At 64.3% G+C, this 14,235-nt stretch overlaps 2 protein-coding genes across 2 annotated transcripts; both read left to right on the plus strand.

Annotated features, from left to right (window-relative positions):
* The first annotated feature begins 2,762 nt into the window (after positions 1–2,762).
* FDPS (farnesyl diphosphate synthase) lies at positions 2,763–5,768 on the plus strand. The gene is made up of 9 exons (XM_082496235.1): positions 2,763–3,010; positions 3,109–3,249; positions 3,325–3,405; positions 3,501–3,623; positions 4,262–4,350; positions 4,618–4,690; positions 4,823–4,900; positions 4,978–5,112; positions 5,377–5,768. Exons 1-9 carry the CDS (start codon positions 2,882–2,884, stop codon positions 5,575–5,577), a joined length of 1,050 nt encoding a protein of 349 aa, XP_082352361.1. The 5' UTR covers positions 2,763–2,881; the 3' UTR covers positions 5,578–5,768.
* Positions 5,769–6,593: 825 nt separating this feature from the next.
* RUSC1 (RUN and SH3 domain containing 1) lies at positions 6,594–13,355 on the plus strand. Its single transcript, XM_082495990.1, has 9 exons — positions 6,594–8,231; positions 8,585–8,686; positions 9,148–9,224; positions 9,408–9,582; positions 9,707–9,812; positions 9,912–9,958; positions 10,193–11,216; positions 11,543–11,671; positions 12,581–13,355. The coding sequence occupies exons 1-9, from the start codon at positions 6,662–6,664 to the stop codon at positions 12,747–12,749; spliced, it is 3,399 nt and encodes a 1,132-aa protein (XP_082352116.1). The 5' UTR covers positions 6,594–6,661; the 3' UTR covers positions 12,750–13,355.
* Positions 13,356–14,235: the final 880 nt, after the last annotated feature.

Raw genomic sequence — 14,235 nt, forward strand, 5'->3', positions numbered from 1 at the left:
CGAGCCGTGGCTCTGCCGAGCAGCTGAGCTCTGCTTACAGTGTCGCTTTGGGCCAACCGTGTTAACAGTCCTGGTTAGAATAGTGTCCCCTCCCGACCCCGCTGCGCTGCGCAAGCTGCTTCCCACTACTGGAGTCAGGAACCATGGCTTGTAGTCGTGCTCTGGGGCTTGGCTGCCGCCGAGCAGGGCCCGCCGGACCCCTGGCGCAGCAGGTGAGGGTCTTGCTCCACGTGGTACTTCTCGAAGTGAGGTCTTCAGTTCTCCCCTCTCGTGTTTTGGGATGTCGGGATTAGTCCGGACTGCAGGGAGAGCCCAGCCTGCGGGCCACAGCAGCCCGGCGGGAATCCCATCAGCGTGTCTGTCGGAGGGGATGTCCAGCACTGCCTTTTTTTCACGGACTTCAACTCCCCTTCCCTGTCCACCCCCGCGTCCCACTCCATCCCCATGGTCAGTGTCTCCCCGGTAGCCCCTCGGGAAGGGGTCTGCAGCCGGGCCGCGTAGTCAGACGTTCCCAGGCTGTGTTTACACTGCGTGATGTAGATGTTTTAGCGGTCATCCTAGGTGTCCCCCGCAGAGCACGCAGGCCGGCCCGGATGGCACCGAGCACAGCTCTGCTTCCGTTGGCCATGCCGCCGGTGCACCCTTCCCACCCTGCAGCCCTGTGCCAGGAGCCAGAGCCACCCTGTGCTCCGGTCACGCCATGGCGGACCCCTGCCACGAGCCGTGTCAGTTTGTGGCCCCAGCGCCCCGTCCTGGCGGGGGGCTGGTGGGGCCGGGGGTGCCGGCCGTGCGCGTGCGTGTCTCTGCGGCGTGCGTGGGCGCAAGTCTAGTCACCAAAGACCATGATCCTTCACTCTTGCACTCACGGCAGTCGATGTACAGAGCTTGTAGTTTTCATATCGCAGAGAATTTAAAAGCGTTTTTTTATTTTTGGTCGTTGTACATAATGGATTTAAATAATAAAGAGAGATTCTGAGCTGGTCTGGGGCAGCCTCCTTCGGCACCGCCCGCCGGCACCCCCCCGGGGGGCTCGAGATGGGGCAGGGGGGACATTGAGGTCCCTCTCCTGCTTAAAAGCTGGATCTGATCCTGGCCCTCCCCGGAGCCCAGAGCAGCCGGGGCATCCTCGGGTGCCCTGCGAGGGGCCTCTCCCCAGGCCCGGGCAGCGCAGTGGGAGCCCGAAGGCAACAGGTCCCCTCTTGCCCACCCCATCCCTTTAGGCCCTGGGGAGATTAACGTTTAATCTTTGGTTATTTTCCCCTTCCATCTCCCTTCCGTTTATTAACCGAGGGGGGCGGGGGGAGAGGTTTGATACTGCCTGATTGCAGAGCAGACTCTGGGCATTAACTAGATTAAATGAAGGTCATGCAGCGCGAGATGGGCTGGGGTGCCCGAGCTACGGCAGCCGGGGCGTTTGTGGCGCAGAGCCCCACACGGTGCTGCCGGCGCGCCCGGCGCAGGTCTGGGGGCACAGCTTTGCTCTGACTGCCCCCCCTCCGCAGCAGCTCCGCACCCTCCGCAGCACCATCCGCACGGCGCAGGCCCTGCCGGCTCTCCCCACCGCAGCCCCTGCCCGCGGGATGCTGATGGCAGCTCCGCCGTCAGCAGGAGTTAGGCTCTGTGATACACGATAAGATCAGAACCGATTAGCGGTTTCTTTCTAATTTGATTATTTCAGATTACACTGATTAAGAGCGCGTGTAGGCTAACAGTCCCCAACCCCAGCGTCCTGCTGGAGGGCCGGGCTGTGCTGCCAGCACCCGGGCCTGGCTCTGGCCGGTCAGCGAGCCGCTCTGCAGCACGCGTGCCGAAGCTGCCGGAAGCGAAAAGAGCATTTTCTTGGAAATACAATTCCAGCCCATGTGTCTCATGCTCAGCCGCGATTTACCCACCATCTGCAGGGCTGGGCTGCTCAGGCAGCCGACGCAGCTGGGGCTGGGGAGGAGGCGAAGGGACCTGCTGGCTCCCACCGTGTCCGGGGGGGATGGATGCAGAGCCCCGGGGGTGACAGCAGAGACGCTGCCAGCACCCTGGGCCCAGCACCGCACAGGGACCCGGCCGTGGCGTGGGGTGGCTCTGCCCCAAGCCCCCGCGTTCCGCAATGGCGGGGAGGGGGGGGGGGGGGGGGGGGCGGATTAGCAGGCAACAAGGCAGAGATTGATTAAACCGGGGTTAGCCGAGATTAGAGGATTACGGCGGATAAACGGGAGATTGCCAATCAGCGGAGCGGGCGGTGGGGAGGGGGCTGCAGGGCAGTGTCCCTCGGCAAGGCCGACGGGTGCCACGCAGCAGCAGGGTGGCCGCGGGGACAGCAGGAAGCCAGAGCCCCCCCCGCACCCAGGTTCTCGCCCGTAGGCAAAGGTGTGTGGCGCACGCTCCCCCGCACTGCACCCCCACCCCCGGCACCTGCACCCCCCTGCACTGCACCCCGCATTACACTGCACCCCCCGACACTGCACCCCCCGACACCGCACCCCGCGTCACACCGCACCCCACGTTACACCGCACCCCAGCTGCTCGCCTCGCCCCGCCCCGCCCCGCCCCGCCCCGCCCCCGCGCTCCGGCCGAGCGCTCGCTCCATCCTCTCTCCCCACCAATCGACCGTCTCGGTCCCGCCCTTCCCGCGCTCCTACTGGCTCAGCGTCCTTGGGCTCATCCTCATACGATGGAGCGGGCCAATGAGTGCGGGCGCCGGCCGTGGCCCGCGGCAGGCTCCGCCCCCAGCGCGGGGCACGCCGGGAGCTGTAGTCGGGCGGCGGAGAGGCACCGGCGGCCCCCGCGGCTCCGCACTACGCGCCCCGACGGGCCCCGCGCCCGGCACCGGGGGCGGAGCGCCTCAAAAGACCGCCGGCGGTGGGATCAGGTCGCGCTCCCGGTCACCATGAGCGGCAGCGGGGCAGCGGCCGAGCGGGAGGAGTTCGCGGCCTTCTTTCCCCAGATCGTCCGCGACCTGACGGAGGGCGGCCTGGGCCACCCGGAGGTGGGCGACGCCGTGGCGCGGCTGAAGGAGGTGAGGTGAGGGGAAGGGAGAGGAGGCTGGGGGGCGGCGGGCCCGGTTCCCCCCCCCCCGCTGCCCGGTTCCCCCCCCCCCCCCCCCGCTGCCCGCAGGTGCTGGAGTACAACGCGCCGGGCGGGAAGTGCAACCGCGGGCTGACGGTGCTGGCCGCCTTCCGCCAGCTGGCGAGCCCTGGGCAACGCGATCCGGAGAGCCTCCGATGCGCCCTGGCCGTCGGCTGGTGCATCGAGCTGGTGAGAGCCGGGGCGGGCGAGGGCGGGCGGGGACCCCGTGTGTCGCCCTCCCGGCCCTAACCCAGTCTCTCGCAGTTCCAAGCCTTTTTCCTGGTGGCTGATGACATCATGGATGCGTCCCTCACCCGCCGGGGACAGCTCTGCTGGTACAAGAAGGTGAGAGCACTTGGAAGGGCGCCTGTGCACCGGGGGGGGTGGGGGTCCTGTGGGGTCAATGGGTTCTGTGACACCTCCCTGCCTACCTGGTGCAGGAGGGGATCGGTCTGGACGCCATCAACGACGCCTTCCTCCTCGAGTCGTCCGTCTACAGGCTGCTGAAGAAGTACTGTGGGGAGCGCCCCTACTACCTGCACCTGCTGGAGCTGTTCTTGCAGGTGAGCCCGGCCCCTGCATCCCCCTCCTGCAGGCTTACCGTGGCTCCAGGCCGTTCCTGGAGGTTTTTGTAGAATCACAGAATGGTTTGGGTTGGAAGAGACCTTGAAGATCACCTTGTTCCAATGCCCCTGCCCTGGGCAGGGCCACCTCCCCCCAGCCCAGGTTGCCCCAAGCCCCATCCAACCCGGCCTTGAACCCCTCCAGGGATGGGGCAGCCACAGATTCTCGGGGCACCCTGCGCCAGGGGCTCACCGCCCCCACAGCCAACAATTTCTTCCCAATATCTCATCTCACTCTCCCCTCTGTCAGTGTCAAACCACTCCCCCTCGTCCCACGGCTCCCCTCCCTGACCCAGAGTCCCCCCCCCAGCTCTCCTGGAGCCCCTTTAAGGCACTGGAAGGGGCTCTGAGGTCTCGGCGGAGCCTTCTCTTCTCCAGGCTGAACCCCCTCCCCCCCAACTCTCTCAGCCTGTCAGAGAGACAGGCCCGTGGGTCTCCGACTGTTCCTTAACTCCCTGAGGCATCCTGCCAGACAGGCTCACAGAGGAGCCGAAACAGGGCTGGGGTTTGAGGTTTTCACTGTGCTGTGGGGACTCCCCTGGGGGACTGCCTGAATAAATCCTTTCTTTCCTCTTCAGACTGCCTACCAGACCGAGCTCGGGCAGATGCTGGACCTCATTACTGCTCCTGTTTCCCAGGTGGATTTGAATCGTTTCAGTGAGCAGAGGTAAAGATGCGGAAGGGGACAGAGATGCCAGCCCAGCTGTGGCAGGGTGACTCTGCTCGCAGTCCCTTCCAGACTGTGGGACAATCGTTTGCTGAAATGCAGCTGTCTCCTACCGGGCGTTGGGGAGCGAGCCTTGCTCACGCTGTCGGAGCTTGGGCGCTGGTTTGGAGGGAGCTGCCGCTTTTCTCCTGCTGGCCTTCATCTGCAGAGCCCTGGTGGGAGGGGAGGGCCTGGGCTTTGTCGCTGAGCGTGGCTCCTTTACCGCAGGTATAAGGCAATCGTTAAGTACAAGACGGCGTTCTACTCCTTCTACCTGCCTGTGGCCGCTGCCATGTACATGGTGAGTCTTACGGAAAAGTCTCTGGAGGGGCCTAACCCTCGGTATGAGGCTGTTGAGGAGGGCAGAGGGGGCGGGAGAAGTAAGGGTGGAAGGTGGGTACCGGAAGGCTTTATTCCTTTTACCCTCTCTTAGACTGGTATTGACAGTAAGGAGGAGCATGACAATGCCAAAGCCATCTTGCTGGAGATGGGCGAATTCTTTCAGATCCAGGTAGGAGGTGGCTCCCTGTCCCTCAAGGGCTTGCAAGGCGCTGGTTGTGGCGCTCAGGTGTTTCCATCTTTGTTCAGGATGATTACCTGGACTGCTTTGGGGACCCGGAGCTGACAGGGAAAGTTGGCACTGATATCCAGGACAATAAGTGCAGCTGGCTGGTGGTGGAATGTCTCCGTCGGGTGACACCAGAGCAGAGACAGATCCTGGAGGTAATGCCACCAGGCTGATGAACCCCCTGGAGAGGGGGGAGAGGTGGTGTGGACTTCCTCCCTCAGGACATAGTGTAGAGGGAGTGTAGTGCTGTAACGTACACCTGAAAAGCCACGTGGCACCCCGTGTAGCTGCGCTGGGCTGGTGCCTGGCTGGGAGAAGGGTTGGTGGTGTTGAGCAGTGCAGCATGGCACCAGGGAGGTGGCTCCTGCCACGCTTTGAAGGAGCAGAGACAGCAGAGGCTTGTTCTGATGTCTTCTCAGGAGAACTATGGCCGTAAGGAGCCCGAGAAGGTGGCAAAGGTGAAGGAGCTCTATGAGACTCTGGGCATGAAGGCCGCTTTTCAGGAGTACGAGGAGAACAGCTATCGGCGCCTGCAGGAACTGATCAAAAAGCACGCCAACCGCCTGCCCAAGGAGATCTTCCTTGGCCTCGCTCAGAAGATTTACAAGCGGCAGAAGTGATGGTGGGCTTGGCTGTGGACTGCTTAGCCTTTGCCAAGGGGGGCCCGGTGGGCTTCTCCGCCTGCCCCCCACCCTCCCCAGCTGTAGCTGCCTGGAGCCGGTCCCTGCCGGGGGTGGAGGGGCCGGGGGGGCTGTTTGTGACCCTGTGCGGGGGGTGTTGGAGGGAGGGGTTGGGAGGGTGTCGTAGATGATCTACCTGCCCTTGTGTCAATAAACATAAGTTATTTTGAGTGCGTCGCTGCCTGTTGTGAGCTGGGGCCGGGGCGGGGTGGGGAGATGCTGCCGGGAGTCGGCGGGAGGGGGACGGACACGAGACCGGAGAGCCGCCCCCACCGTCTGCCGGGAGGGGCGGGCCCGGGGCGGTTCCCGGGCGGTTCCCGGGGCTCCTCCCTCCCGCCAGCCGCATTCGCTGCCGCAGCGCGACGAGGTGAGCGGGGCTGGGGGGGGCTCCGGGGGTGGGGTGGGGGGCAGCGGCGAAGGGAGGGGGGGCGGCTGCCGCCGCGGGGCCGGTGGATGCTCGGGGCCGTGCGGGGGTCGCGGCTCTCCCCCCGGCAGCGGAAGGGCCGAGCGATGCGGCGGGCTGCAGCGGCTGCCATGGCCGGGGCCGGGGCTGAGCACCTCCCTCGGCCGGCAGCTCCCGGCTGAGGGGTCAAGGGCGTTTTCCCCTTGACGGCATCTCTGAGATGCTCCGGAGACCCACCACGGCGGCTGCCTGGACTGGCCAGAGCTTTCTCGGACCACGCTCCGGTTGTGCTCTGGGGATGGGCTGTCAGCTCCCCCGCCACCGGCTGCAGCCCGAGATTGATGGGGAGCTGTGGGGCAGCCCCTCTCTGCTGGGCATATTCCCATCTCTGAACCCACAGGCCCTCGCGCGGGTCCCCTGCAGCCGTCTGTTCCCTGCTCGGTGGCTGCCGCAAGGTCACTGCCATCCCTCTTGCCCTGTCCGTTGCTCTCCAGGTTTGTGCTGCCGTGTTCTCCCCCCGCTGACGGAAAGGGCGTTTGATGTTTGCAGGGAGCTGGATGGTCTGAAGAGAGGAGCTGTGGGGCTCTCTGAGGAGCCCTGGCACTACCAGCGGGCAGCATCATGCTGGCTCCGAAGAAAGGCCTGCTGTGCAACCTCAACCACATCCATCTGCAGCACATCTCCCTGGGGCTGCACCTCTCCCGGCACCCAGAGCTCCAAGAGACCTCTGCCTCCATGGGTGGAGGAGACCAGACCGGCTGCAGCGACTGCCCACAGAACTGTGAGCAAGTGGATGCCAATTCCAACAATCCTTCCTTGAAATGCCGGTGTTGTGAGTCCCACACTCCGCAGCCGGTGACGTTGAGTCTCCAGAACCAGGCAGCTCAAGAGGATTTCCCCTACCTGCATGCTGGGGAGGAGGTGGCTTCCCCTTGTGATCCCCCTTGTGATCTGGCTTCCTCCTCCTCCTCCTCCTCCTCCTCTGTCAGTAGCTGCTCAGATTTCAGCTTGGATGACTCCCCTGTCTCTGTGTACTGCAAGGGGTTCTCCAGAGAAGAGTCCCAATCCCCCGAAAATCAGCCCAGCGTCATTCCCATAGAAGACAGCCAGTCGTTGGCTGGCCAGGGTAGGACGTGTGATGGAAGAGACGCCAACCTCAACCCTCCGGTGCTCCAGAGATCTGGAGCCTTGGCTGGGGAGAGCCCGGACAGCCTCTGCGGCAGCCCCTCGCTTGACTCCCAGCGTGATGAGACCTCTCCCAGCACGGTGCTGCAGGAGCCCACCAGCATCTGCGCCAACCTAGACCCTAACTGCAACTCCCTCCCCAACCCTGATGCTGTGCCTCTGGCACCGCCCGCGCCAGGACTGTGGGATCCCGGTCAGAGCAGAGCTCCTGAGCTGCGGCCCCGGCCTGGCAGCGTCCCCCCGCCTGTGCCCCCCCGGCCCAGGAGACGGCTGCAGGTTCTCAATGCACACAGGGCAGAACAGCCACTCCAGCCCGTGGAGCCGAAGCCCGGCTCGGGTGACCTCTGCAGAGACACGGGCAAGAAGACCATCACCTCTTTCCATGAGCTTGCCCAGAAGAGGAAGAGGAACACCGCTGGGCCCACTCTTGCCCAGACCAAGGTTGACCGGAGCGACTGGCTGATCGTATTCTCGCCTGACACGGAGCTGCCACCCCCCAGTGAGCTCCTCTCCGGTGCCGCGGGCCAGGAGCCAGCCCGGCCCCAGCTCCAGCACAACTGGCCGGTGAAACCAGCCAGCTCCAGGCAGAGAGAGGTGACCACGTTCAAGGAGCTGCGGTACCGCAGTGCCTCCAACAAGCCCAAGGGCCAGCCAGCCGGCGAGCGGGCAGAGCCGGCGGCATCTCAGCACCCCTCTGCGCCCCTTGAGATGGCTGTGGGCAGCGACAGCTCGGGCTGGATGCCACCCGTGCCTCTGGGGGGACACTTGCTGGCACCTATGGAAAGCCACCAGCCGAAGAAGAGGCGATCCCGACCGGGACTGCAGCCCATTGTGGAGGCACAGGCGGGGGCCGCAGAGGAGGGGGTGCTGCCAGCGGCGAGCTGCCTCCCAGGAGAGCGGGGGGTGGGCTCCGGCTGCGATAAAGACCCCCTGGTTCTTCGGCGACCCGGTGGGGACCCCTGGGCGCCAGGGCTGACCGGCCGAGGAGATGAGACCCGCAAGGAGGGTAAGAGTTTGGGTCCCCTCTGGTTCCTTTTGGGGGCCGAGGGGGGCGGTGGGTGCTTCTGCCCCGCTGCCGCCCGCCGCTGCCGGCGAGCGGGGATCTCCGTCGGGGCTGCCCCCGGGGCCGGGCTGGCCCCGCCGCGGCGGCGCCTCCTCCTCCTCCTCCCGCTCCGCCCGCCGCCCTTCGCCCCGCCGCGGTCTCCGCTTCCATGGCCGAGAGCGGCCCGGCGGGCCCCGGCGGGGAGCGGGGCCGGGGCGGCGGAGGGGGCTGCGGGCGGGGAGCGCTCACCGGCGGCGGCGGCGAGGCCGGTCCGGGCCCCGCGGGCTGCGCTCACCCCGCCGCCCCGCTCTCTCCAGCCAGGGCCCCGCCGCCCGCCGCTGGAGCCGCCCCGGGCGCAGCCCGGCCCGGCGGGGGGAGCACGGAGGGAGCCCGCCGCCCCCGGGGGGAGCAGAAGAAAGGTACCGGCCCGGCGGGGCTGAACCGGGGCGCCTTCCCCCGCAGTGCCCCCGCCGAGCGCGGCTCCGCGGCGGTGGCGGGGGGTGACGGAGAGGGGCGGGGGGGGGTGGGGATGGCGGCGGGGCCCGGCGCCGCCGCCGCTCGGCAGGTGGAGCCGTGGAGCCGGAGAAGGGGGGTGGAGCCGTCCCGGTATCTTCGGGGGGGGGGGGGGGTGTCTCCTGCCCCGCCTCCCCCCCCCCCCATTCCCCCGCGGAAACGGCGGGTCCTTCATCCCTGCGGTCCAGAGCTACAGGTCGCCATGGCAACGGCCCGGGATGCTCCCTTAGCCGGTGCCGGCCCGCTCCTCCCCCGCTCCACCGGGGCTCCGCGTCCATCCGGAGCCGCTTCTCCCCTGCGGCGGTGCCGGTCAGCCCCGGCCACCGCCCGCCGCCCTGTTGCCATCTTCCTTTCCTTTGCCCGACAGCTCTGCTGATCGCCGTCAGCACTGCCGTGGACAAGATTGTCGCCCACTTCAGCACTGCGCGGAACCTGGTGCAGAAGGTGAGGAGCTGAGGCTCTGGCCGGGCTGGGGTGGGCAGGAGGGAGGGCAGGCGCGGTCGGCTTTGGGCAGGAGGGGGGGCTTTGGGAGCTCCAGGGGGGGGATCCCACCATCCCTCCCTGCAGACTCCGCGTTAGGCGCTCCCCTTCCCTTCCCTCTCCTCTCCTTGGGCCTCCCTACTTCAGGCCCAGCTGGGAGACAGCCGGCTCAGCCCAGATGTGGGGTACCTGCTGCTGCACACCCTCTGCCCTGCGCTCTACGCCTTGGTGGAGGACGGGCTGAAGCCGTTCCAGAAGGATGTTATCACAGGCCAGAGGAAAAATTCCCCCTGGAGTGTGGTGGAAGCCTCCGTGAAGACAGGTCGGTGTGAGGAACATGCACCTGGAGGTGGTGGCATCTCAAGGTGCCCGGAGTCCTTTTCCAGCCTGGGCTGGGGGAGGATGTGCGCCCAGAGCGGCGATTCCCCATGTGGTGTGTTCCGCAGGTCCCAACACCCGCTCTCTCCACTCCCTGTGCTGGCACGTGGCCGGGCTCGCCCCTCTCAACAGCACCAGGCAGAAGTTTCATGCCTTTATCCTTGGTCTTCTGAAGTGAGTACCGGTCCTGCTGACCCAGGCTGTCCTTGCTGCGATGGCAGGTTGGAACAGAGTCCCAAGAGCTCTAACTTGAGTTCTCTTTGTCTTGTTTAGCATTAAGCAGCTGGAGCTGTGGATCTCTCACTTGCAGAAGAGCCCAGGTAAGGACACAGTGCCCGGATGCTCCCCACCCAAGTGATAATTCCATACCCGCTCCACCCGCAATGCTTGGCTGGGATTTCCGTCGTGGATACGGGTTTTCCATGGTGCATCTTCAATACGGCTCTCAGCAGAAGCTCGTCTCACCTGCTAGGACAGACCGGCTGGCCCTGGGAGGGGTGTGTGGGCAAGAGCAGAGCATTTTGCGGCTGTCCAACACTGTCCATCTCTCGTAGGTGTAATTTCCGTGCTCTATTCACCCACGGCCTTCTTGGCCCTGAGCCAAGGCCCTCTTCCCCACCTCGCCGATGAACTGCTGCTGCTCATCCAGCCCCTCTCAGTGCTGACTTTCCACCTCGACCTGCTCTTTGAACACCACCACCTCTCCGTGGATGTAAGACCCTTGTCCCGTCGGCTGGAGTCACCCCTGCCTCCTGCCCAACGCTCCGCTCAGCCTCGGGGGCCTGCGCAGCATTCTCCGGAGGACCAAAGCGGTGCTGCCGGGGGAAGCCTGGAAGATGAGATTCCCCCCGACGCTGTGGGGAGGGCAGCCGACGCAGAGGGCAGCACAGGATCCCGGTCCCAAGCAGCTGTGCGTGGGCTGGTCCCTGGCCCCGAGGTGGGCGCTGCCCTGCAGCAGACCTTCCAGCAGGTGCTGCGGTGGGGCGACCAGCTCAGTCGCACTTTCCTGGGAGCTGACAGCGCCCCGGAGACCCACAGGCCCGAGGCAGGCCCTCGGGATGCTGGGGCTGGCCTCAGTGGCTGGTGGGGCCAGCTGAGCCAGGCCTCCAGGGTTTACGCTGCTCCTAGCAAGGAAAAGTTCCCCTTCGTCTGGTGGACAAAGCTGCGGACGGCTGCGGGGGATTCCAGCCCCGGCCAGACTGCGCGAGCCCAACCAGCCGTGAATGAGCCCAGAGGCACGGAGCTGCAGCTCCTTCAGACCAAAGCTGTCCCTGAACTCTCCGGTCCAAAGCCCAGTAGCAGTTCTGACACCTCTGGGACCTCTTCCCCTGAAGACCTCCTCGTGCCTGCTGGAGCTGGAGCACCCACCAAGCCAGATGATCCCGCTGCCGGGGAGAAACTCCTGGATGTTTCCCCAGAGCCTTGTGCGACTAGCAATCGGGCAGCACCTTCTGACCCAGAGGCGGGTGGTCCTCCTGGTCCTGACAAGGGCAGCTGGCTGGGCCGGCTCTTTGGGGCCACCAGCCCCTCTGCCAGGAGCTTCCCTCCCAGTCCTGAGACCATCTCAGCTAGGTCCAGGTAAGACCCAGCTTGGGCAGGTTGGGGGAAGCGGCACGTGCTGAGGAAGGGTTTTTCTCCCGGGCAACGAACAGAGCGCCCACCATGGGACTCACTGGCCTCGGGGGGTGTCTTGTACTGCCCATTATCCCGGTTTTGTGCTCCTGGGATTATCTCATGTCCCAGGTTCTGCTGCCATCACGTTGCATCGGTCCTTTAGAGCAGCAGGAGCTCACGGTGGAGGTTCAGTGGTGCTTGTCAGCTCCCTGATTGCCTGAATAGTCTGGGCAGGATGGGTGGGAAGAGGCATCCCAGACAAGCTTGTGGCTTCCTTTGCTTTGTGGCAGGAGACCTTCAAGCTGGCTGACCCCCAGCGCGCGTGTCCTGGCTGGGGTGGTGAAGGGGCTGGCGTCGGAGAAGACCCATGCTCAAGACCAGCCCGAGAAGAACACATCTGACTCGCCCCAGGCCCACAGGTGACACAGGGCACTGCGGTGGTTGTGGCTGGGAAGCTGGCAGTGGATTTTTCTGGGTGGGGGGAAGCAGGGGCTGTTTTCAGACACAGCTTGGGTATCCCTTGTGCCTTTCTAGGGAAGGGCTTGCACCACTCCTTGTTGCTCACTTGCACCTTGACTTCCCCCCCCCTCCCTGGGATTCCCCCAGCTCCTGCTGAGCTTTGGGTGAACCTGTGTGTCTGCCTGGCTGTGGTCAGTTCTTTTTCCCAGACTTTTTTTACGGGGAACTGAGCATTTTGAGGTTGGTGAGATGCTGGAACAGGTTGCCCAGAGAAGTTCTAGATGCCCCATCCCTGGAGGTGTTCAAGGCCAGGTTGGATGGGGCTGGGAGCAACCTGGGCTGGTGGGAGGTGTCTCTGCCCAGGGCAGGGGGGTTGGAACAAGATGAGCTTTAAGGCCCCTTCCAACCTAAACCATTCTATGATTTTCTTTCTGTGTGCTTTCTGGATTCATAGCAGCTTGTTTGGAGAAACCATGTGGCGAATCTGACCAAATTGTGGCAGGTCAGAAAAGTCGTAGTCGCCCATGGGTGCTTGCGCAGCGTCTGTCCCACCAAGCACGGCAGGCCAGTGGCTGTCCCACGCCACGTTTGGCCAGCTCCCTCCTCCCCAGCTCTGACCTGCCTCTCCCCGCCACGTCTGCGCATGAGCTGCTCATGCTCTGCTGCCGCACTGAGGGTCTGCTTGGCCGGATGCTCTTGTGATGTGGCTTCTCGATCAAATCCATCATCCGATGGCATCTGTGCCCGAGGAAAGGGGGGTCATTGGTGCCACACATCAGTGTCAGAACCTCCCCCAAGTGCTGTGGGAGACTCTCAGTGGTACCTGAGGTCCCAGGGGAGGTGAATCCCTGACGGTGTTTGTTGTGCAGGGCAGTTCGGGCGCTGTGTGATCACACTGGCACCGCCGACGGTCACCTGAGCTTCCAAAAAGGGGATGTCCTGCAGCTGCTCTCCACCGTGGATGAAGACTGGATCCGTTGCTGCCATGGAAACAACACTGGCCTAGTTCCTGTCGGCTACACGTCGCTCATTTTGTGAGGAGGTGGAGGAGACCTGAGGCAGCAACTGAGCTTGCGGAAGCAGACACCACCTCTGGGAAGGCCCATCTCCTGCCAGGCCTTCACCACCTCCGGGCCTTCACCACCTCCGGGCCTTCACCACCTCCGGGCCTTCACCACCTCTGGGCCTTCACCACCTCCGGGGCTGGCAGTCCCGCAGGGGACCCGGCCCTGCTCCCCGTGGCTGCTGCTCGCTCACATGCCATTCCCGGCTGCCGTGGGTGCATCCCGTGAGCCATCGCGGCGCCTCCCCCCGCAGAACCTGCTGGCGCTTCACCGTGGCTCCTCTTGGGGAACTGCTCTCGCTCGTGTTTCCTCAGCTGCTGCCCACGCCTGTGCCGGGGGAGGGAAGGGCCCCGTCCCTGCGCGGTACTCGCGGTCCCGTATGTCGTCTCTGTGCTGTCATGTCCCGCCACCGCTGCCACCTCCACATGCCCTGCTCTGCCCTGGGGCTGGTGGCCCAGGCCGGTCCCAGCTGCCGATGCACAGTCCCAACACTGTAAATAGTCATAACCACGGGAATAAGCTTATTCCAGGGGGAAAAAAAGCTGGAAATAAAGGTTCTGACTCATATACCCGCATGTGTGAATGGCTCGTTGTGGGGTGGGTGCTGGAAATGGCCACGTGCCTTCTCCCGGCCCGGGTGTGCGGGGAGAAGGCAGCGGGCGCCGGGGCTGCGCTCAGCACCCCGAGGTCAGACGCTGCCCGCAGAGTGCAGCCGGGCTCCTGCACCGTGCCAGAAGGTGCAGAGAGCCCGAGCCAGAAATAACCCTGGCAAAGCGCGCATCACGCCGGCCGGCTGGTAACCGGCCCCAGTACCTTTACACTGGTAAAGGTTCAAGTTGGTCGGGTGGTGGGTTTATTTAAATTAAACTAATCCTTTTCCTAAGGCGCAGGATTTCAGTAGGGGGCGGGACAGCTTGTCTTGTCTTTTCAAGCTTTTCTCATGGCTTGCGATGACATCCCACACCATTTACATTTCCTACCGGGCTCCCCAGTAGAAGAGAGAGGCGGAGGCACTGGAGAGCATCCAGCGAAGGGCCACCAGGCAATAGCAGTCCGTCCCACGGGCGCTGTTTGGGCCCGTGCCCTCTCCTATGGCCCCGGCCACACAGTTCAGCCATTTAGTGGCCAAGGTGCCCCCGCTTCAGCCAACGGGCGGTGTTCTGCTTCGGGGACACCACCACTCTCTTTTTACTCTGTTCCCATTTTCGTTTCTCTCGCTGGAATTTTCACTCTCAGACAAGGGACGTTATAGCTTAATCGGAATGTTATTCGGCTTGCCTTAAGTAGGTTTGATTGAATTCCACAGCTGCCTCTGGACTTTGAAACGGGGTCAAGCCAGCAGGAGCTGAATCCAGGTACCTTTTGCAACCTTTTTTAATAAAAAAAATGCGCACTACAGTCCTTGCCATGGTGTCGCTAGTTCAAAAGGACGACAAGTGTACGGGTCAAGCACGGCATTT

The sequence above is a fragment of the Vanellus vanellus genome (genome assembly GCF_965231255.1).
Source record: "Vanellus vanellus genome assembly, chromosome: 27".
NCBI lineage: Eukaryota > Metazoa > Chordata > Aves > Charadriiformes > Charadriidae > Vanellus > Vanellus vanellus.

What these genes read in the sequence shown, in the direction of transcription:
- FDPS (XM_082496235.1), top strand. Translation starts at nt 2,882, where the DNA reads ATGAGCGGCAGCGGGGCAGCGGCCGAGCGGGAGGAGTTCGCGGCCTTC. An exon ending in TCGGCTGGTGCATCGAGCTG is followed by an intron (nt 3,250 to 3,324) that starts GTGAGAGCCGGG and finishes AGTCTCTCGCAG; the next exon opens with TTCCAAGCCTTTTTCCTGGT. An exon ending in GCGAATTCTTTCAGATCCAG is followed by an intron (nt 4,901 to 4,977) that starts GTAGGAGGTGGC and finishes ATCTTTGTTCAG; the next exon opens with GATGATTACCTGGACTGCTT.
- RUSC1 (XM_082495990.1), top strand. Translation starts at nt 6,662, where the DNA reads ATGCTGGCTCCGAAGAAAGGCCTGCTGTGCAACCTCAACCACATCCAT. An exon ending in GGAAGCCTCCGTGAAGACAG is followed by an intron (nt 9,583 to 9,706) that starts GTCGGTGTGAGG and finishes TGTGTTCCGCAG; the next exon opens with GTCCCAACACCCGCTCTCTC. An exon ending in TCACTTGCAGAAGAGCCCAG is followed by an intron (nt 9,959 to 10,192) that starts GTAAGGACACAG and finishes CATCTCTCGTAG; the next exon opens with GTGTAATTTCCGTGCTCTAT.